Here is a 23,388-nt window from a genome sequence, read left to right as displayed (position 1 = left end):
GCACAGATCTCCTAAAACACTGGATTTACCAATGCACCTGTCTACAAACAGCACATGTTACTGCCCAATGCCATCCCTTCCGCTGGGATTTAGGTCCAGTACCTGAGGAGGAGTGGGAGGAAGGGTCAAGTGAAACCCTTTCAATGAAGTCCTTATCCTTATCTTCACCCTCATTCTCCTTCAGTGCTTGGCTGGTTTGTTCTTGCTGACCTGCTTGCAGGCACCTAGACAACATCAAGTATCGCACTTTAATTAGCTTTTGAGTGTGTTTATGCAGCTGGTCAAGTGCAGCTTGGCATGGCCACTCAGACAACACCCAGGCAGTGGATTTAGTTACCCACTGTTACTTCACACCTTCCAGGAGATATGAAAAATCATTTTAATTGGGTCAGCCAACTAAGATGCCTGTGTCTGATTATCTCAAGCATCTTAATCAGGTGAAGTGGGGCAGTGAAGTAAGATCAGAGAAATAAAACCAATTTTACTTCCAAAAAACTATTACCTGTCTGTGAGATCTATGAGATCTCAACAAGGTGGTATTTGTCTTTCAGCCTTTTGTTTGCTTAGGCCAACGTGCTGCTTGCAGAAAAGCTCATACCCTTTCAGCTCTTTTACTGTCTGAGGGCAGACATTGTCAGGGACAAGAACGGCTCACCAGTTATGAAAAGTTATTTCCTTGCTCTTGCTAAGGAAATGAGCCATCCTGCCTGTGCTCTGGAGAGAAGGAAGAGGATTCCTCTTCCTTGCCATCCTGCAGATGCTCCAGGCAGGAGGACTGCCACCCAAAGCAGCGACAGGAGGGTAGGAGGCACAGACTATCCCTCGAAACCACCACCAGGTGGCCAAGGCACTGATTTTATTTTTGCAGCAGAAAATGAATGCAGAGTTTATCGCATGGCAAGATTTCCCCAGCGGTCTCACCCCTTGTGCTGCTCCGTCTGTGCTCCCAGGTCAGGGGACACCTTTTCCTCATGCAGATCTCTTCCTCCTTCAGAGCCACAAAGGTTTTCTGTCATCAGACCAGACTGTTTCAAAGGGCTCACAGCAGGTGACTGTGGAAATAGCAGAAGTTATCTAGATATTCCTGGGAACTCTTCCCAGCTCAGTTTCTAGATGTGGATTTTAGAATGCATCAAAGCCCACTGTTGTTTCTGAGTTTTCAGATCATCTCTCAACATTTTCTAACTCTGCAGTTTTAAGAAGACCCACTCCCCAGTCATGTACTGTTACAGCCTGAGGAACCCAGGACCGCAGTTACAAAATTCCTGATTTATATTTCACTGGATGTAAGCCTATAGCAGCTATACCAATAAGCATATTAAGACCAGTACCATGAAAGTGCATCACTCAGTATATGACCACAGTTTGATCCACATCTCAGTTTTTAGCACACAACAGTTCACTAAAATATTCAATTCTGTTTCAGAAAAGCTTCCTATGCTGAAGCAGTGGCAGCAGAAAGACAAGGGTAGTACATATTTTTTTTCCTTGTAGTTCTTTAACATCTGCTGTCAGCATTAAGTCCGTGTCCTGTGCATCTCCCTGATTTACCCCAGCCTGTTTAAATCTACTCATGTGCAGCTGTGCTGTGTTAAATCTCAAGGTCCACAAAAGCTGACCATGACAATGCTCCCCTTTACACCCATGGGTATCCTTTCACTGAGTTACTGCCAAAATGAGCAGGCTGACCCAAGGGCAGGGGCACCACCCCACTGCCAAGAGGAACAAACTTTGGCTTTGTGTTTGTTTAGTCAATAGGAGCGACCTTGCAGTATTGCAGCTGACTGTTTACAGCAACATCAAAGAAACACTGCTGAAAAAATTATTTTTCTTAACAGCTGTTGTAGAAATACTACCAAATTTTGCAATCCTGCCTTGTACTTTGCTCATTGCAGGATGATAGGAAGTCTGCCCCCAGCAGCTGACACATGATTTTCATGTGGTCCCTTGCAGCTGATGGTCCACTGCTGCTAGTACATGGGCAACGTCATGGCAGGAGACCCTCTGTCCTCCTCAAAGGCAACTGCATGTTGGGAGTTCTTGGGCTACAGAAAAGAGTGAGCTGCTACTAACCACAGTGGGATTTCAGTTTATGCCTGAAGTTATGGGAGTCACCATGCAGGAATATGAAGTATACAAGAAAAACATACACCTAGCTTTTGCCTCCTCTCATGGAGGGCCTTGGCAGGGTTCCCACATATAATTTGACGGACACCTAAGAAAAACAGAAAAAAAACCAAAACATTTTACTCCAGCATTTAACAAACGGTGCTGTCATTGAAGTCAGTCAATATAATTTCCTATAGACAGGAAGTTGTAATATTTCATCATGTAGGTTCACAGTATCAGCTGGCATGGCCTGACACTGCTGCTAAGAGGCAGTTTCTCTGCTTTCACCAGAATCTGTCTTCTTCTGCTCCTGCCCTGCCTCCTTAGTTGTGCTGGTACAAAAATTTGTGTGGACACATGGTCATTCATATCAGGAAACAAATTCAGATTTAAAAAAAAAATATCTTGGGGGTCTTTCTTGTTTGTTCTGCTGGATTATTTTTCAGGTGGATCTTGATTGAAATCAGGTTAACAAGAGATAAGGCAGCAAAGGGTCAGAAGAAGCAGTGAACATTGGGTGAAACTGTCCGTATCAGTAGTGTTAGCTGCCTAAAAGTGCTTGTAAAAGTATGGTCTCATTCTCTGACAAGCTGTTCTTGGTTTCCATGTACATTTCCAAACGTGCACTCAGCTGTTGACTCTGCATTGCTTCATCTAATCCATCATCCTGAGTCCTACCTATAGGCAGGGAACTGAGGAGAGACTGGTATTTGAGAAAAGCAGCCCACAATGCCTGGAAACAAATGCCATCTTTCTATCTAATCTGCAGTCTGTGGACTGGTAAAGTTACACCATCAAGGTGTTTCCAGGAGTCAGGGAAGGATGGGTGGTATTTCCAGGTGACTAGGGCAAGAAGAGCAGTGGTAGACCTGTGTTTTGGGCTAGCCTGCAGATCAGGGTGTGAAGTCAAAGAACTGACTCCTCCTGCTGAGGGACCAACCTGTGGAAAACCAAACCACAGTGCTCATTGACAGCAGCAATGCTGGTGCAGTATGAGACTGCAGTACATAGAGTCTGAGCACATGATCCAGTGGGGAGTGAATGTGCATCACATCACCACACCTCTCTAGAGGACCTTGGCTGTCCCCATGGCTGAACAGGCTGTGGCCAGATATTACTCAAGCAGGACAGCTGTGATGAGGTCTGAAAGGCAGTGCCAGCCGTGGAACAGCATTGCAGCATGGGGCTGTGAAAAGAGACAGCAGCACATGCTGCATGGGGGCAGGGGGCTGAGGGATGGGCAGCCCAGGTGACTCGCACCTTCTGCTGCAGGGGAAAATAAAGGAAAGCCTACGCTAGAGCAGGTGAGTCTCGTGGAACACAACATATGCTGAACCTGATTAGCAGTGGCATGGGTGGGTGGTATTCAAAGCACCCTGGCTCTCATCAGTAATAACATTCAGAAGGAGTTGGAGGTGTGGGAAAGAACAGGATTAAAAAAACATACATTACCATGTGTCAAATCACTGGAGTCATCTTCTATGAACAGCTTATCAGGAAAAACAGTGGGATCTGGAAGAGAACAGCTACCGGACAAGAGGCTGGCATCACTACATGTCCCTACATTAGCAGAACACTCTGCATTTCCAGATCTGGAAGTTGTTGGGGGTTTTGGGCTGCATCCAGACTGCTTTGCTACTTCCCCAAGATATGAATCTAGAAGAGAGATTTCATTAGTGTAAGCACAGTTGTGCAAAGCTTCAAACCACACCATCACTGTATCATGCCAATACGCTGAGTGCTGCTGCACACCTGGAGCTATAGTGGACAGAAAAATATGTAATTGCAGCTACAATAAACATGCTGGAATGAGTCCAGCCTAGAGACAGAGGTCTTCCAGTGCTGCACAGTCATGTCAGAATCTGGGGATCCCTAACTAAACTGATATTCCTTTCCACCCTTCTTCTGCTCCTGGGCACCAGAGATAGACTGCTGGGGTTATGAGTCAGGAACTGCTCTGTGCTCACCACCCACCTCTGGTTACCTCATAGGTGAGCCTAGATGTATCCAGAGCTCTTCTACTTTCCTTACCTGCATGCCCAGGATAACTGTAAGCTGCCTCTCATTTGCTGCCTAACTGCTCACAGGGAAACCATTCCAGACTTGCCACAGGCACAGCCTAGGCCTCAGTCTTAAAATGCATTGCTTAAATGCCCTGGCACAATGCAGATGGTGATGGACACCTTACCAGAGCTACCAGTCAATCAGGGCAAACTGTACCAGGAGTTACAGAAATCTGGAAATGGCTGTGATAGATTTTTCCAGTACTGCCTCAGAGACAGAAAGAAAGGTGAAAACTGTTTTTGTAATGCTACAGGATGGGAAGGTTTATACAAAAACTAGCAAAGGCAGACAGAGCCTTGTCCTCTTAGCTGTCCAACTGCTGGCTGTCCTGGGAGCACAGCACAGCTCTAAGAGCAGCATATGCAGCCAGCAGCCCATGGCAGAGAGAATTTCATTTTAGTGCCCAGATGAATAACATGCTTTTTTAAAGTGTTGAGCATCTACCAGCTCCAAAGTGAGGCATCAGCTCTGTGATAATATGGCCATTTCCTTAAGAGTTGAGTGTTAGGGGCCTTTAATGTATCTTGGGCACAGCTCTTAATATGAACCCATGAAACAGATACCATGTAAAAAGTACCCAAATCAACATTGCTAGTGGAAAGAAAAAAGTACTGGCATGCCTGAACCTGACCATATGAACTTACTGGTTTAGAGCTGCCAGCAAGAATATAAGTCTGGTTACACCAGAAAATTACATAAATTCACAATTTTGTGCTCTGCCCCTATTGCTTCTGTCAGCAAACTTTGTTAACTAGTTTTCTGAACCTCAGGTGATGTTGCCAAAGCACGATCACTGAAGGATCAGATTTTAATGGATTTTTTCCCTACCATGACTACTATTACAACTAATGATTTGGCCCCATAGGGATTCAATAAATGACAAATGTATGTACTTATTCCAAAACAAACTAAATTTTTAATGGAGTACAGTTGGCAGGCAAACCACAACCTGGGGAGGGGGCTGGGAAGCTAACTGCATTGCCCGCACTAATGGGAAGCAACATGAGCAGTTATAGGAAATACTTTGCAATATTTAATAGTATGTGGTAAAGTGCATGTAGCATGACACATAAAAGCATGGACATCTGAACTATTATCAGGGCTGCAGGCAAGGGGACAACAGATTTACTTTCAAACCATTTCTTCTCTACAAATGACTATAATGAACTTAATCATAGTAACAAAGCAAGTGGAACAGATTTCTTACAAGACCATACAATTATCCTGGGATGTTGCTACCACTGAAGGGTGGTGACCAGATTGCCTTTCCTATTATTAAACTGGAATAGGAAATCCTACATCCATGCTACATGACTGTTACCATGGAAAGAGCTGTGAACAGCCGTTGTTGAAACATTTCTCTCCAAGCTTTGCTTCTTCCCATAATGCAGAACAAGCCCTAAGTACAGACTCCCAGCTACTGCTATATTTGCTTGATGCTCTAGAAATTGTCTGCATTTTTTGGTCTTGATGCCCAGCTTAGGACAACTTCTATTAAATTCTGCACTGTTATCTGCTGAATTCCAGCTTTCTTACTTCCCCAGGTGAAGAAGACAATATCCTTTGTCCCTCCACTATAAGTAAAGACTGGCTTTAAAGAGGTTGGCTTGCTCTTAATCTTTCTTTTACTACACATCCTAATTTGAAAAATGAACCCCAACAGGAAACCTGTCATACCTAACCATGAAATGTCTTTGGCTAAACCACCTTCCTTGATGGATTCCTTGATGATTAGAGAATCCTCATGCATCTTCTTGGAAGGAAGGAGAGCCGTCTGGCTTGCTGGTATTCTGTCCAAATACTTCAAGTGGGGAATGAGTTTTTTTACTTTTGCTCTGTAGTTATAGTCTGGGTCCTGGAGAAATTGAGAAATTGGTCAGTTTATTTAGCAGGCTGTGGACTTCCAGTAGCACAGTACTGTTCATTTTGTATGAATGCCATATAATTTGAAATGCTCCTCACATAACTTCTACTTGAATTGATCAGGAAAATGTCCTGAGGACTGCAAAGACAAAGCTTCACCCAAAGGTTCCTTTGTTGTTTACCCACTGATGACTGCCATTTGTTATATTATGTATAATGTGCAAAAGCATAGAAGGCCACTGATGTCCATGGAAAGCCTGGGTACCCTCAGCATTCAGCCAATCTGTATCCCTGCTTCTGTGATTCTCTGGTGTTTGCATCAATACTCAGGTGATAGAAGGACTTGAAAAATGTTATGAATGTTGCTACACCTGATGGTGGAAAAAGAAAGAGCACTTCCATGGATTGTGTTTTTAGGCACACAATAAAAAAATATGAATAAAGCAAGAGTGCACCGATAGTAGCAGAATACAAATGGACAGCTACCTACCGATCAATTGCTTCACCTAGGCAAGTCTTATGCTTTTCAGGACATAGCATGAAATATTAGAAACCCCCTCTTTCAATACAGAGTGGTCACAAACAGGAATCTTTCTGTGGGGCCTGGCTGGCTGGATGCTCCCTCCCTCTGCACAATGCAGCACTGACGTTGGCAGAGGGAATGCACCAAATGAAATGTGTTAGTTGTTGTTAAGAGGCAGACACTAATTTTCTCAAACTCCTTAATCTTAATTTAGAAAATGAGTCAACCATTCTCAGCTACAGCCAATTCTCAGCCATATTCCTCTCTGTTGGAGAGAAGAATCATGTTACGCTCATGTTACATTACAGCAACAGAGGCTGCAGAATTTATCATCAAGTTGTTGCTCTTGGTTTAGATAACAGGGGAAGATGAGCTCATCTGAAAATCAAATTACAGGGAGCAAAGAGGCCATCTGAAGAAAGAGCAGTAAATTTAGCTGGACCATTCTGTAGATTGAAAGTAAATAAATAGGAGAGCTATTACAGACCTTTGGGAAGGGCCAGGCTACAAGAAGGAGCTTGAGGAATTAGAGCTGGCCATCAAGGGTACACCGAAGTAAGCCCACATCTACTCTTTTCTATATGGCTTTTCTAAACACCAAAAAATAATGCAAACATCCACTGAAATCAAGAAAGAAACAAAGTCCATAGAGAAGCTCTCACCAGCCAAGGGCAGGCCCCACTTTGTAACCATGTGAGGGCAAAGCATCTTCCCACCACAGACACTGGGTGGGAGACTGCAGCAAACTCACAGTCTGCCTCTGCTACAACTCAGTGTAAAATACACCATTGTGCTGAGTCCCCCGACAAATTCACATTTGTGACCATCAATGACCACTGAAGCCCTCCCAGATATTCCTCTGTGGATACCTGGAACTTGGACTGTAGATAAGATAAAGGTGGCACTATTGTCTGGGTCTTATCTCAGACTTAGGGGGAGGTTAACAAAGCCAGGAAAAAGAATGTATCACTGATAATGGAAACCAAAAATGCAGAATTTACAGGCCATAAGGAAAGACAAATCAGCAACTCTGCTGAAATCAGTTCCCACTGGGCAAAAGGTAATTTTGACAGGGGAAGATCGTGATCATCAGCTCAAAAGAAAAGACTAAGTATGTGGACTAATTAGCATTTAAGGGCAAGAGATAATCATTTAACCTATAGCATAAAAGAACTGCATAGCCAATGAGCATTAATTCCTTTGTTTGCTAAAATGTATAAAGCATGAAAAGTTTTGAAAGACTTTGGGACCCTACCACCAAGAAGCCCAGGCTGAAGAATGATCAGCAGGGGTGCCACTGGATCCATGGGTGGTGACAATATTCTTCTCTCTCCTCTCTTTTCTATTGCTTTTTATTTCTCTACCTCACATTTACCATTTAATAAAATCTGTATCACTGACTTTGGCATAAAGTTTGCGCCATAATTTGGGCAGAGGCATCTCTCACTAATCAGATCTTAGCACCTACTTGCACAGGAGCAGAGAGAGCCATTCTGCATGAAGAAGAGTAGTAGGGCACACCACCACATGCCACTGCTCTTTGTACTTCCATTGTGGGACTACACGCAGAACATCCCAAGGACTGATTTCCTCACCTGAACAAGGGAAATCTGACATTTCTCCATTACAAGTACACTTAAGGACTGAAGATGCCAAATCCTCCAAAAATCCCACTTTCATTGAGCAGGATTGACAAAGAAGTAGAATCAGGCCTTCTTTTTAGTTAGGATACACTGCACCATTTCCATAGTAGGAAGCTATGATAGGAAGTGTCAGTAGCTGTATTTATCTCCATGGGAGTAGAAAGAATAAGCAGGTGTGCCTTGTCCATCACAAGCAGGCAGTGCTTTCTTACTGCAGGAATATGTTTTTCCTCTCATGATTGCATCCTCCATAAGGGAGAAATGTTCCAAAATGGAGAAATCATTTTGGTTACAAGCAGTTACAGTGTGGTCCCTTATGGATAATTCCACCAGTTCAAACTAGAAAGGCAAGTATATAATATTTTCTTTTGAATTCCAGAGAGGAAAATTGTGATAGCTAAAAAGCTACCTTCCATAGCTCCTTTTACTGAACAATAAGATCAAGCCAACAGTTACATCTGAAAAATGCTATTAACTCATATATTTAAGAAGTGCCAAGATTTAAAATATATGACTATTGCATGATTAAATTTTAGTGTTAGCACCTGTTTTCAAGTCTAAGTCCAGGAAAAATGTCAAACCCAACCCTTTAGACAAATTAACAGCATCAGCATGACTTCTTTAGAATACACAGGAAAGCTATGGAATATGTCACAGTGGGATAACAGCATCAACTCTGATTTTGGACCTGCATTATCAGCTCTTTATGGTGCCATTGGGATTTGCACCATCCTTAGTGAGACCTGTGTTTTACATAAGTCTGTGTGTGTCACAGACCTTCCAAAAGACCTGGATGGCAATACATTGGTGTTTTAATATTCCAACAATGCTCTTTTATGAAGCAGAAGTAAGTGAAAGAGAGTAATACAGCTCTGAGGCTGTTCACATAGAATTAGATCTCCCTTGCTTTGCTTGTTGAGTGCCCTGAAACCCAAATCAGATCATGTATTAGTGTGTTCTCATCTTTGTGACACAGAGGCTCTTTCATGCCTTCAACAAAATACCTCAGCAGAAATTATTCTACTATTTTAGTACGTAAGAGGTGAATCACTGTATTTTGTACCATCAGCTTTTTCTGAAGGTCTTTTTGGTCATTTGATTTTAACCTTTCTGGGAAAGAGTAACAAGCAGTTCCAATATTATAGCTTTTCCTAGTTACCTCAAGCACTGTTTTTATCAGGGCTCAACTTCTGAGCATGGTGGTGTTGGAGGACTTGCTTTTGGACTGTAGAGCCTCCGAAAGAAATTCAAAACCCTCAAAAATGAGTATCTCACCACAGAATCACAAAATGGTTGAGGTTGGAAATGACTTCTTAAGATCACCTAGTCCACCCCTCAGCTAAAGCAGTTTCACCTAGAGCAGGTTCCATAGGGTCACATCCTCCAGGGGAGGAGACTCCACAGCCTCTCTGGGATGCCTGCTCCAGTGCTCATACTCCAAGAGAAGTTTTCCCTCATATTGCTGGGAAACAGGCTTGAGTCTTTACTAGCAGTCTTGTATTTCACTTGTGGTCATCTTGGAGACCATACTGATGAGACCACAAAATCAACAGAAATTGAAGGTGGGAAAGGCATCCCATGTCATCATTTAGAATGATGCAATAGGAAGATACAGAAAGGTTTCTTATTTCCAACTCATGGTTAAAAAGCACTGACAAAAAACACAATATGTACAAACCAAGTCCTCACCTCTGCAGAGTCTGCAGTTGGCTTCAGGCAAATAAGGTTGCCCTCCACTGTCAGGTGGCTTAGTTTGGAACAAAGTCGTAGGAACTGCAGCTGGTTGATGTCCTCAATATTGTTCCCTTCCAGGTCCAAAACCTCAAGGTGATCCAGCCAGGTCAGCTGGCTCAGGTCGGAGATATTGTTGTAAGCTATGTAGAGTTCCTCAGTAGAAGTAAACAGAATAAACATGTAAACCACATGCTTGCACAAGAAACACCAAAGCTTTGCAAAATGCTTTCTAATATTTGACATACTAAATGTTACAGGATGAGATTAGCAAGGTAGTGAACATTTTATAAAGTGTGGCTGTTGCAGCCTTAAATAACCGGCGCTAATTTAGCCATATACTGCTTTAGGTATACTCAGGATCAGACCTGAATGTTACAGCTCATTTTAAAAAGCTATATTGTAGCCTCTTTTAAACTAACTGAAGGCATCAAACCAAAACCAGCCAGAAAAGCACAGGGCGAGGAGAATGAAGACTAACAGTAAAGAACATCAACTGAAGATAATTCTGAGACCATCATTTGGCAGGATACATCTATACTTACTTTTAGAGAGCTGCAGGAAGAGATCCCATCTAAATCTGAGAGCCCACACCGAGCCATCCACAGGATACGGAGATGGGACAGTGAGGTTCCAAGATCCCTTACAAAAAACAATTCAACCTCTATTTGAATGAGTGAAAAGAATTCAAGACTTGCTTTCTTTTTCCTAAGACTAGGCCACTGCCACTTCCTTCAAATCTCACATTGTTTACAAGAAATCCCATTAAAAATGTTCACCCTTGAAAGTGGGGAATAAAATTATACCCCTCTTTACTTATTCCACTGTCATCTTTGTTCTAGTATGACAACACATCACCCCAGTTCTGATTGATTAAGATTATTCCAGGAGCTACATCATGGTAATTCTGCCATAAATCACAGGCAATTGCTAAGAATTAAGCAGGGTTTTCTTAAAATGGCATAATTGGCTGAACTCATATAACCCAAATTAACATATCTGAGCTGAGTGCATGGTCAGCCTCACTCTTTCCCTCTTACAGAGTTACCTCTGTTCTGATTTTGCAGTTGAAAGGAATAACACTTTTGCCAAATAACATTTTTTGAATCAGCATAAAATTATAATCCTTTCCATCCTATTTTCCCACCATTTGGGTGTAGCAAAGTATTAATAAGGGATCATTTATATGAACTTTAAACTTTCTGGTCATAACCCAGAAAATCAAACACTGACCTGCTTGAGTCCATGCATATGTAATGTCTCATTGATATTACAGTGCTGTACAATACAAAGATAACACAAAAAGGCTGGCAAATCAAATGGGGCCTTAATCAGCTGCCATCTTTGGTAACATTAAGTTGCATAAAGTCACTAGCTGAACATAAACAAAATACAACACTTTATCAAATCCCAAAACAACCAAAAGCTTAGAATTCTCAACTGTAGCCAGGATATCAGAGTATCTGAATAACAAGGAGCTAAACAGTGGATAACTAAATTCAAAGATCGTTTTTCAGAGGAAGTAAAGATTAGCATGGAGTTCACAGAAACACAGTAATGGTTCAATTGGAAGGAAGGTCATCTTGTCCAACATCCATACTCAAGCCAAGCCAGTTTCTCAGGACCACATCAAAAGCTAAAATAGTTCTTAAATACAGATTATTGGACTTCAGAATTTTGGATTAGCTATATGCTACAATATTCATTCTATTAATACAGAGAATAGTAAGTTATCTACAGAAAATTGCAGAAGATACAAGTCATGGGGGCTCTTGTAATTTTGAAATTTCAAGGTAAAGCTTTTGTACTCATGTCTTTTCTTCGTGGATGCCAGGGAACAAGAGTAGCTTTGCATTGCCCTCTGAGAGCCACAGGCAGCTTTGATGCAGCTTTGCAGCAAACCCCTGTAGTCAAACAGCATGTTTCAGGGATACTGGGCATCCAGCCAGTCCCAGAAGTTAGGAAGGAGTGCTTTTATGAGTGGGGATAGGCATATTCATATCTGTATTTTTTGTTGTTTCTCTACCATGTGAATACCTGGGAAGGGCCTTGTCAGGAGAAAGGAGCCCCATGTAAGCCTGAACAAAGGATGAGTGCAAGGAAAAATATCCCCAGGTGCCTCTTTTCTGTGATGGGCCAAATACAGGGTTAAATGGGGGTTTCTAGGTGAAACTGGGGGTTTTCATCCCTCTGCCTCCTAGGGACTGGTACGTCCATGGGCATCATTCAGACCTATCCAACTTCCTCCATCCTCTACCACTGCAGTGGCCACAGGTAGCTGGTGCCTCAAATTACCCCTTCCCTGGATGCTGCCCATTTAAATAAGTTCACAATGGATACACTACACAATGTGTTTATGTAACATTTTATAGCTTTTGAGGTACAAACAGTGCAACTGACTCAATGGCCAAAACTAAGCAAAAAATAAAAGTCTCAGTCTCATTGAACATCTCTTTCTGTCCAAGGCTAGTCTTCCCTTGAGGAGAAAACCCTCAACCGACATGAACCACACCACTTGCAGTGAATTTTGTGCATCCAGGAAGCTTGCCTCCAGTGACACAAGGTTAAAGAAAGCCAAATTCATACCAACACATCCCTGGCCTTGCACAAGATCTTCTAGGGTCTATTTACATGTGTGTATTTTCTAAATAAAACAAAAACTGGTTCTAAGGCTTCCTTAAGGAACAGATGCCTCCCAAAGTAATATTTACAGAAAATATATTATTAGATTTGCAAGCTGCATGCCTATAATAAGAAAGAAATTAAATTAAATTACAAAACCAGAACCTACCATCAAGCAAGGCCAACACACCCATAAACACAAATATGGCATTAGGAATAATGTGAAGGGGTTGTACTGCTCATTTCGTGGCCCTCTTCAACTATGATGAGATTTTCAAATTTTGGGGTAATTTTGGTGCAGAATTTTCTGTAAACCACTGAACAGAGATAAAGGGAAGTAGTCAGTCTCATTTTTGTGTCATTGAAACACTGTTTCTGATAGATGCTCTGTTTATTAGGCCAGCAAAACTGAAGACAATCCTAATCTGATTACTCTACATATGGTAGAGGAAGATATGGTGAATGGACTTTATTTCCAGTTTTAATTTGTCTTGAATTTTTAACTGACGAGGATTAATTCCCAAGCAATTTTTACACAGGGCCCCAAGAATAAACAGTTATTCCCTCTAGTCCTTGATCATTTCATGCATTTGTGGAAGCAGTTTCCTGCTCATACTCAGAAGTCTAAGACTTCCAGAGTTAAATCCTATTTCTCTTTGTCACAGTTTTCTGTTCCAGAGCTGACTATGGCTAAACCCAGTGCACACAGACAGGGTCAGTCCCTACTCACACTGTGTGCTAGTTCATGCATGGCTCTAGGAATTATTAGCTCACTAGGAATTATTAGCTAACAAGTCCTTAAAGTATCCTCCTGCTGTGCACACCATCAGAAGAAAACTCAACTGAAATGACTTCTAAAACCTACTTACCTTACTCTTCACAATTTGTGCTACTAAGTTTAGTCTCAAATCCATTCCAGTTTTATTCATGGGTTACAGCTGTGACTCTCCTAACTGGCGTAGTCAGGAGTAGTGCTTTCCAGGTTAATACTAATCAAAGTTGATGAGGATTTGTATTCCAGACAAAGGAGTTAGGTTGTACATCCCATGACTTGGCTACTTGCAGAAGGCAGAACCACTCCATGTTTGCAATGCAACCCAGTGTTTGATAACAGGATCTTGTTATTTAAAAAATCTTAAAATGACACTTCAGAATAGAAAAAATTATGGAAGCTAATGGCAAATGGTTTCTTACAAGGGTGAAGTTAGCTGCCCCAAAGCTCATCTTTAACTCAAGAAACAAAATATTTAGAAAGCATGAACTTTGTTGCTCAGTTTGATATGATGTGGTCCAGTTTTGCTCTCTTGTTTCAGAGAAGACACTTAGCAGCCCAAAGTACCTCTTCTCCTGCCCCATAAGAAGGGCACTCTAGCTCTTATGAAGAGCAAATGACCGCCACCTCTCCTTCTCTGCTAATGTAGAGGCAGTGAGGAGGAGGCAAAAGGACTTTTTCCCTTTTGGGCCCTACTGCAGAATCAAATTCCTCTTCCTAACACTGGGGTCACACTAGCTGCTAGAGGAGCCTAAAATTCTGGATCATGCAGTCACATTTTGGCCCTGCAGATCTTTACTCCTGCATCTGTAATGAATCATCCCCAGTCAGAGATGTTATCTCAGCAAAGTACATCTGCAAACATTTTATTCAGTAACTAACAAACTAATCTTTTGGAAGCTGCATGATTCATGCTGCAGCATCAGAGAAAATTCCCTTGTTAATTACAATAGAGATAATTGCCCTTAAGAGCATGGCTGCTGTAAGGTGAAACAGTGATGTAGCTCAAAGCACGCTGCTCACAACTGCACGCACCTGCATTTCTGAAAATTCTTCTGAAATATTTTGGCTGGTGAGACAAGAACTTAAGAGCTTGCAAGAGATGGGAGTGTCTCCTCTGGGACCAGCTCTAGAGCATCTGGCACATCCACCTTGGAGGGGGTGAGAGCAAAGTGAGGAGTTGTTTGAGCACACATGACCACCATGGGTGTGCAAATGCACACACAGGCATGTTTTCATTTATGTTAAGTGCAGAGGGTGAGATCAGCCCCAACTGGTGAGATACATCTATTGACTTTTACTGAAATTGAATTAATGGGAATCTGCACTCTGCTAATGATTTACTAGGGTAGACTATTTTAATGTAATAATAAACTCTTAATAACAATTTATCAGGGTAGTAAGAGAGAAAATCTCTCTTACTATAATTATACATGCAGTGTTACAAAACACTCCCTCCAAAATAATCATTGACCAAGGCTGAAATTAATGAGACACATGAGAGACGAGGATTCTCCTGTGTTGGGCATGATATAAACATACAAAAAATTACAGCACCTATTCCAAAAATAGAAAGTAGGATTTAAATGTTTGATGGCTGAAAGGAAAAAGCTGAGACACTGTACAAGGCTGGTGGCAGTTGGTCATATGATGCAGCATAGGAGTGCTCCAGTGATGTGCAACCAACAAAGAGCTTATAGAAGGAAAGAGAAGACACTACAGAGGAAACATAGCTCCCATTAATACAATGAAGAATCCCAATCCAGTGGAAAAGTGTCCTGCCCAAGTGACATGGAAGCTGGGAATGTTACAGGAAAGGCAAAGAATTAATAACCAAAGCCACTATATATCCTGCTCGTCCCTGCTATGGTTCATTCCAGACAGGTTTGAGGCAGAGAGATGGAGCATGGGGTGGGGACGTGCATATCATAACCTTTGATTGTGATAAACAGAGGATTACAGCCCCTGAAGCTGCCAAACCAGAGTCCTCCTGAGTAATTACTCCACATGTGCTCCTACACACACGTTTGCCTGCAAAGCACACAGTGAATATCAGATCATGTTTTTAGTATCCCAAAGTGCCAAGAAATCAACATAGACTCTCCTAGTTTCACTTTTAACCCCAAAAAAATTTGCATTTATAATTGATTTTGAGAAAATAATATTAATAAACTGAACGGTTTGAAGCCTGGGTTCCAACTATCTCAAAATAACTGCTGCAGGGATGGGAACTCATCAAAGAGCCCAGTGCTTCTGTGAGGGTCTTGGCAACACCCTCCCCACTTCTGCACAACCATTTAGTATTTTTCCCATGAAATCTGATGCTCCCATCTTGTCATCACTCCCCCAGGCTGAGAAGAGAGCAGAGGGGCAAGGAACAGTTTGGCTCACTGCACCTAATAACAAGTTTGAGAAATAATGTGTTCTTCCATTAATCCAACATCCTTGTTCTTCAGGGACTGATTTGATCCAGCCAAATTTTTACTGGATGAATATCAGATCTAGAGAGCCAAATCCTACTCTTGGTTTCACGACAATAAATCTTGAATAGCTCCACTGAGCTCAAGCTACCCAGTAAACACAATAGCAAAACCCTGAACATATTTTTTCAGTTCAAACCCCATCTTTTCTTCTTGAAGTCAGTTTTGAATCATCTACCTACAAACAAAGCACTAAATCCATGGAACTTGCAAGCAGCTCCACAGCTGCATCTGTTGAGTAAGTCTTCAGAAGTAATACATCTAAAATAGCCACTGATGAAGATTTTATTTATTTTAAAGATTGCTCTGAAAATTAATGTAAACAGAGAAATAAAGATTGTAAGAGAGTGCCTAAACTACAGTCTTAGAAAATAAAGGAATAAAAGAATCCCATCTCTGATCTACAGAAATCAAGTGGAATTTATCAAGCTGCACTGTGATAATATTGATATGGTCGCTGTCAGCACATAATGGCTTGGTTGTACAGATAATTCTGACATCTGAAACAAAAACTTTTAAAGCCTGAATGTTATTTAAATCAGTAACATATGCTCTAATAGGAAGCTTACATAAAAGTTTCATTGTGTTCTCAAATAGCTGTATTCAAAATTGTAAAACTGATTGTATGCATGTGTTCCTTGATCAAATCCACGACACAGCCCCCAACTCTGCAAGCATTGCTGAAGCCACATCCTTATTGTCCCTGCAGTGTCCTTTTACAGTTGAACAAATGTCATGTGAATGTGATGACCTGCTTTGCTTTGCAGCACTCTTCGAAATTCAAGTAGCAATATGCTGAGAACTGTTGGCTTGGTTCTCCTCTGTCTCACATCTTACATCACCATGACACACAGGCTGCCTTTAGCATCTTACACTCCCTTGTGCCAGAGTGAACCATGGCCCAAGGTGCAAGATAACAAGGATCATGTCCCATCTTTTGCTGCCAGAAGGCCACTTTTAGCCTGAAATGCCATGGAAATGTAGCACCTAATAATCTGGTCTCATTCTGCCTTCTGAACTGTGCAACTTTTCAACAGAAAGAGTTTCTAATCCTGTTGAGACATGCTGTTGCAGACTTCAAAAACAAAGCAAAAAGTGAGTTTGCTAGTCAATTCTTAAATACATCAGAGGAAGGCTAGCTTGTTTTAGGCTGAACAGAAAGCATGCATTTACCAAATGTTTTCTGAAATAAAAATTGTGTCTATGAAATTCTGTTTTCATAACTCCCTTTTACATGCAAATAAAGAAATTATGTGTGAACAAAAAGTTATTGTTGCCAAAAGTCTTTGCAGTAGCATGTCTCTCTTGTCCCAAATTTTTGAGGCAACCTTACTATGAATAAGAAGCTGTTTCCAAAATGGGCTGCAGTGCTAATACCCTGGCAATATTTCTCCCAACAAACAAATTTCACTATTTTATTCTAGGGTTGTGGGGGTTTTGTTTGTTTTTGGTTTGTTTGTTGGCTGGTTGCTTGTGTGTTAAGTTCCAAGTCTGGAAAGGGGCAAAGATCTTGTATATTGTTTGTTTTAGCTGTGGATCTCTACTGGACACTTCATTGGCAGCGAAATGGGTGTCTGGGAGGAAATACAACTGCCTGGTGCTGCACCAGGAGTAAATAGATCAGGGAGAACATTCAAGCTGTCACACTTCACCCAGCCTGTGACTCTGCCATTTCATCTTTGGTATGCCAAAGGGAGAGACACCTGCCACAGCTTTTGTGGGCCTACTAAGGCAAATTACAATTATCAAGGAGCCACAACCTTTTGGCCAGCACTTTCACTAAAGCAAAAGCTTGAAAACAAGGACAGGAGACTACCTGGCTACAGCAGCCAAAACCACAAACTATCCAAGGCAGTGTGGCTGTTTTCCAGGACCAAGGACCACTCCGGTAGTGATAAGAGTACTTGAGCTCTGCCATGGACACATCTGTGGCCATGCTTCAACCAGAGACACTGCATAAAAATCCTTGTTGCACTAACACCACTGCCCACTGCCCTCTTCATTCCCCTCCAGTGCTGGCAGGCAAGGATGGCATCTGGATACAGCAGATGAAAAACTCAAACCCAATGAGATACATCTCTGGGCTATTCCTGATTTATAACTTTTTCACTTGTCATTATTGCTTCTCATTACCTCATTGAAACCACTGTAGCAACTGCAATATTACATCAATTGCTATATTACCTGCAAGAACTTTATTTTCCATGTCAGATTATACCACATTTAAACAAAAAGTGCTTTGTGATAGGAGAGAGATATTTCTTAGTGGGAGTGCTGATACATGCACTTCTGTAATTCGTCATACTTGTGCCTAAGGTAACTGAGATGCTTACTCCTGTTTAAGTTAATACACATGAAATGTAGCTTTAATTTTTAGTGCTCTCATTTTTAGTTGCTGTCAAAAAGCCCCTCAGAGCAGAATAATGGGCTTGATCAATGCTGATGGAGTCGGGAACAGCAATTCCTTAACACACGAATATACAATGTGTAGAAAAGATAATGTAATTTTGTGTTAATTTCCTTTTGATCATTAAAAGTTCTTGCCAGTTTAGTTACTGCTATAGCGTTCTCACAATGAAAGAACAGTTTCTGTAACTCGGCTCCCACAATCTGAAAGGAGTAGAGATTGCCAAAGCGTGGTCCTGTTGAACAAGACTTGTCCTTGACTACATTTTTTCCACCCTACTACAGTTCCCACCCCTGGCATAAAGCTGCACCCCAGACAACTGTAGAAACCTGAAACACTGTAGCTGCATCCCACTGGGTGCACTACACCTTCCACAAGGCCAAATGGATTTTCAAATAGGAAAAAGTTGAGACACACACAAATAAAACTCTCACACCCACAGATCATTGCCCCTCAGTTTAACCCCAGAGCTACGGAGAGTTCCTACAGCTTTGGCAATTGTTTGTTTTCACTGTTGAAAGCTTACATATAAAAAAATAAAGAATAATGAAACTGTGGTCACAGAATGAGTTACTTACATTGAAGGGTTGAATCCCACAGTGCTTTGAAATTTCCTGCATAAATAACTTTTCAGTCTCCCACATGTTGTGTGCCTGTTTCACAGTATGTTCCAGGTCTGGCTTTGGCAGAGTAAGACAGATATATTCCATCTTTGCTTTAATATAGATTTTATCCTTCAGAATCAACACTTAAAACTTCTAATGCTTCAAGGTAAGCGGAAGGAATATTCTGTAAAAGATCCAAATCTGACAGATTCAGTGGTGTTAAGACCCATACCACAAAAAGAAAAAAAAAAAGAAAAAAAAAAGAAAGAAAAGAAAAAATGTCCCTAAAAAGTATTTTTCTGTGTATCAGAAAACCTGGAATTCTACATTAATTGACCACACACAACTACAGGATTGGATCAGCTTGGAGTAGCTATTCAATTTTTGTTATAGTAATGGCTATAGAGTTTCCACTGCAAAAAAATACTTGAAATATTGCAGAAGTAGGTTGATATGAAAACCTAGAGAGAAAATGTAATTTAAAGTGATTCAGTCTGAGTGGTGGAAATGCAGGTTCTTGAGATTCTTTAGATCAGGCACATTTGTGTGACACTAATGATTTCCTTCTGAAGCTGATGGCCGTTTCTTCTTTGTAACTTTTCCTTTCTTTCTTTTTTTGTCAGTGCATACATCTGATAAGAAAACAAAAAATAAAGAAGCTTGCAAGAAAGAGATACAGGTGCAGCTTCGACCTGTGAATGGCAGTTGATTTTCTCCAAATCTCTTTCCTCTCTCAGCCTCTAATGTTCACTACAGATCTGCATGACAGACTTGTCTCCATATGTCCCGAGTCAAGACTTCTTCCTTAAACAATAGCTTCAAGTGAGTTTTTCTCTGCTTGTATTGGCTTCCAGATGTTCTTTTACAACAGGCAAATGATGCAGAAGAGAAGCTTGGAGGACCTCAAAGCCCATCACAGGATTACTGAGACAGACAGGACCTTGTAGATTTCCATTCTGAGGGTGTTACTACAAGGCAGAGCCTCAGCATTTCCTTCACAGCACACATTGACACCCCAAATCTGGTGGAGATGTGTTGATTGGACATAGATCATCCTGACCTTGCTTTTAAGGCAAATGTAGTTGCAACACTAAGTAGAGTAAATCAAACCTCTCTAAATTCTTGCCTATGGTGAGATGAAACAGAAGAAAGTGGAGTGGTAGGACTGTGAGGTTGATGAAGCTCAGACCAGGAGATGCCACAAATGGCAAACACAGTCTTTCATGAAACTTCTGTTACCAAAAGTGCTGGTGGTAGGTTTCATTATCAGACCTTTGTGTTCAGGTTCTTATCCTCACAAGAACACAAAGTGCAGCTTATGCCAAAGAGTGAAGAATTGCATGCATTACATACTGCTGATGAAATCACAACTTCACCTCCTAAAACACAAAGGCCTTTCAGTGTTTATTTCTTGCAGCTATTGATCCAGCTGTTGATGTATCTGAGAGATCTGATGCATCCTTTAAAGATCTCATGATAGAAGGATAAAATTTTGCCAGCAACGAATGAGGAACATAGCTAGAGAAAAAAAAGGGTGCATGTATTCTAGGAGAAAAAAAGCAACAGGTCCTTTGAGTGCAGCAATGTGTCTGCAGAAAATAAGAACACCTAAATCAACTCCTGTGTGGAGAACATTCTATAGAAATTAAATAATGAAACTGATTGTACACTGAAACTCTACCTATTTATTCATTTTTATTCCTCTGACTTGGCAGTTACAACTGACAAATACAACCATTAGCATAATTTCCCCTTCAACCTAATTCCTTCCCTTCTTTAAAATCAGCATTTACCTTGCATTCCAAGAACGTATTTACCCACTGAACATAATTATTTTCAATAAAAAAAAATCAAACAAGCTGCAGAGAAGCAATTCCCTTGTAGGAGAGAATCAAAACAACCTACAAACCCATTAAACTAATGCTGATTATTTTCTTATTTCCATGAAGACAATCTTTTCACAGCTGGATACCACTCAGGAAGGAGGTACCCACTTGAGCTGTTTTTGTGTTATTGTGCCACAATTAAATTCCTCTAAGGATCCAAACATTTGGGACTCTGCTGTGGCAAACTCAGGTTGAACCAGTAAGGAAACCTTGTCTGACTGTGTGAGTGTGGGGTGTGCAGGGAGCCAAGAGGGGCACCTGGGGGTCACTGGAAACACTCACTGTGAAGGGGCTTTAGTCCCAGCAGTGAAAATCTCGGGAATTGTGAGTGTTTCTGCCAGAGTGGCTCCTGGATGGTCAGACAGGAAAGCTTCCTTAACAGTTCCACTGGCAATGGGCTAATTACTGTTGCTTCCCAACCGTATTTTTGGTGTTTCTCACACTATGATTATAACCATTTTTTTCTCATCCCTGGCTAAAATGAATATTTAGGTGCAAGTATTCATAAGTGAACCCTGACATTGACAGCTGAAACAGAGCAGTTGCAAACTGCCTAATAGCCAGGCACTTAAGTACTTCTTTACTGGCAGAAATCTGCTAGTTATTACCAACATTTTTATCCATCATATCTATCCAGAGCATATAAGTAAGATCATGATACCATTAGACAAAGCTTTACACACAACTCACTCAGAACACAGTGTCTGCCCAGGATAAAATAAGCAACTGAGATGGAAAATATGGCGTATTTATACAGCTAACCCAGGATGCTGTAGAAACAACAGCTAACTCAGGAGCTGTTGTATATTTTTTGAAGACCTGATACAGCTGGACAAGTGCAAGGCATAAGAAAACATCCTGAAAGGAAAGGGCACTTTTTACCGAAGAAACTCAAAGTAGAGTGCCTATTCAGATAGTGGGCACAGAAGGGGCACAATTATTTAAAAGGTTTGTCTTACCTTGCAGGAGTTTACTGGCAGCCTTCCTGCACACATTAGCTATTACTTATTTACTTTGCTTTTTCACTAGCCGTGTTCACAATGCAGAAAGGGTTGCTGTGGTCTATGATGATCCTCTGATGGGTTTTACATCCTGCATTGTATGTCAGTCACAAAATAGAAACATGACAGTGGTGTCCTCTGGGAAGAAACCTGCAGATCCTCTCTGCTCTATGAGGAGAGAGATGCACTGCACGCTCCTCACCAACCCTGCCATGTCCAGGAGACTCAAACCTGGAGCTGCAAGGGCAGGCCCTGCCTCATCGTCCTCTTCCTCACAGGTACACCCTGTACCTGATAGTCTGACATAGAAGGCAGGGGAGTTTCAGCTGGGGAAGGCTACAGAAATTGGGCAGCTGATGGTGAGAACCGGGGAAAGACACTGCAAGGCCACAAATTTGTTTTGGCGTCCTCTGTGCTTGCTGCAGAATGGAGCCCGAGCTCCATCTGTGCATTTGTACAGAAAAAGTTCAGCTTCCCTTGCTGGGGAATCAGCCTGTCAGGTTCTCTGATATCTAAGGACACATTTTCTACTTTGGCCACCTGACCTGGTAAAATTCAACCAGAGGTCTATCCAGGACAGATAAGTGGTCAAAGCAATCAGATTTCCCTAGGGCTGAAGGCAGACAGGCTGATTGTGCTTTTCTGAAAATAATTCACTCAACTAAAAGAAACTGTGTTCCTGTCCAAAAATCATTACTTTTTATCAATAATATGAATATTCTTAAAACCATCAATGCTAAATAAATCTTGAGGTTACAGCAATTTTCCCCAGGTTTGTAATACTCTCAGGGATCTGCAGGCACTATTTCAGAGAAGACTCATTAATACAGAGATAAAGATTCAATTCAAATGCTTCCCTAGCTCCTGGAAAGCACTCAAAGTCCTCAAAGAACATGTTCTTAAGATATTCTTCATAGCAACTTTCACTGCTGAAGGACTTCCAGTCCAGCTACACAAAAGAATTAACAGGAACACTTCCTAGAGAAACTAGCCTGCATTTGAAATTAAATGCTTTCCCCATCCTGAAATGTTAATATGAAAATAAACAGTGATGCTCTGGGTGCTGAAATAAGGGTATGAAAGGATTCACCCCAAGCAAATCAGAGCAGTGGTTCTCTGACTGCATGTGTAAGAACAATCTAGAGAAAGAGCACCCTGATTCCTCAGCAAACACAGTAAGAAACTGCTGTAACACAAATACATCATCTCTTGACAAACATTTGCACCCGTAATGCAAACTGAATTGACTTTAGAAACTATTTGGGGAGTTTAAATATCATAACAGCAATACTGATCCTTGTTGCACAAAACCTGTTACTTTTACATGTGATATCTACGTACCTACGTACACGTTACTATACATTAAACAAAATAATGCAGTAATTGCAAAAGATTAGAAATGATAAGTAGAAGAAAAAGGAGGAAAAAAATTGGAGGGAAAAAAAAGACAGGAAAGGAGTAAGTAAAAATAACAACAAATAAAAGCAAATGTAGGGGAATGATGCCCCCACATTCCTTCTGGATGAGGGAAAACTATCCAGACAATAGTTGGTGCCTAGACACACTATCAGCAGTACATAAAATTTTGGGGTGATCAGTGTCATGGTTCAGTCTTATACAAGATTCTGTAACTTGATCCAAATCCAGCAAAGCAATCAGACCAATGTTTAATTTTCAGCTGG

General features: G+C 41.3%; 1 protein-coding gene across 8 annotated transcripts in view; it reads right to left on the bottom strand.

Moving 5' to 3' along the window:
- LRRC56 (leucine rich repeat containing 56) overlaps nucleotides 1-23,388 on the bottom strand; it is a 79,002-nt gene that overhangs the window by 4,870 nt on the left and 50,744 nt on the right. For 7 of the 8 annotated variants that reach the window (XM_033063000.1, XM_033063003.1, XM_033063006.1 and 4 more), the window contains 7 exons: nucleotides 10,479-10,575; nucleotides 9,892-10,089; nucleotides 5,851-6,028; nucleotides 3,562-3,765; nucleotides 2,151-2,215; nucleotides 922-1,052; nucleotides 103-224 (listed from right to left, as the gene is read on the bottom strand). In XM_033063000.1, the coding sequence (XP_032918891.1) occupies nucleotides 103-224; nucleotides 922-1,052; nucleotides 2,151-2,215; nucleotides 3,562-3,765; nucleotides 5,851-6,028; nucleotides 9,892-10,089; nucleotides 10,479-10,575 (995 nt within the window). Of the gene's footprint in view, nucleotides 1-102; nucleotides 225-921; nucleotides 1,053-2,150; nucleotides 2,216-3,561; nucleotides 3,766-5,850; nucleotides 6,029-9,891; nucleotides 10,090-10,478; nucleotides 10,576-18,792; nucleotides 19,021-23,388 lie in introns of all 8 variants that reach the window. The other variant, XM_033063010.1, reaches the window with a different exon arrangement.

The sequence above is a fragment of the Catharus ustulatus genome, chromosome 6 (assembly GCF_009819885.2).
Source record: "Catharus ustulatus isolate bCatUst1 chromosome 6, bCatUst1.pri.v2, whole genome shotgun sequence".
NCBI classification, from domain to species: domain Eukaryota; kingdom Metazoa; phylum Chordata; class Aves; order Passeriformes; family Turdidae; genus Catharus; species Catharus ustulatus.
This window is presented reverse-complemented; position numbering and strand designations above follow the sequence as displayed.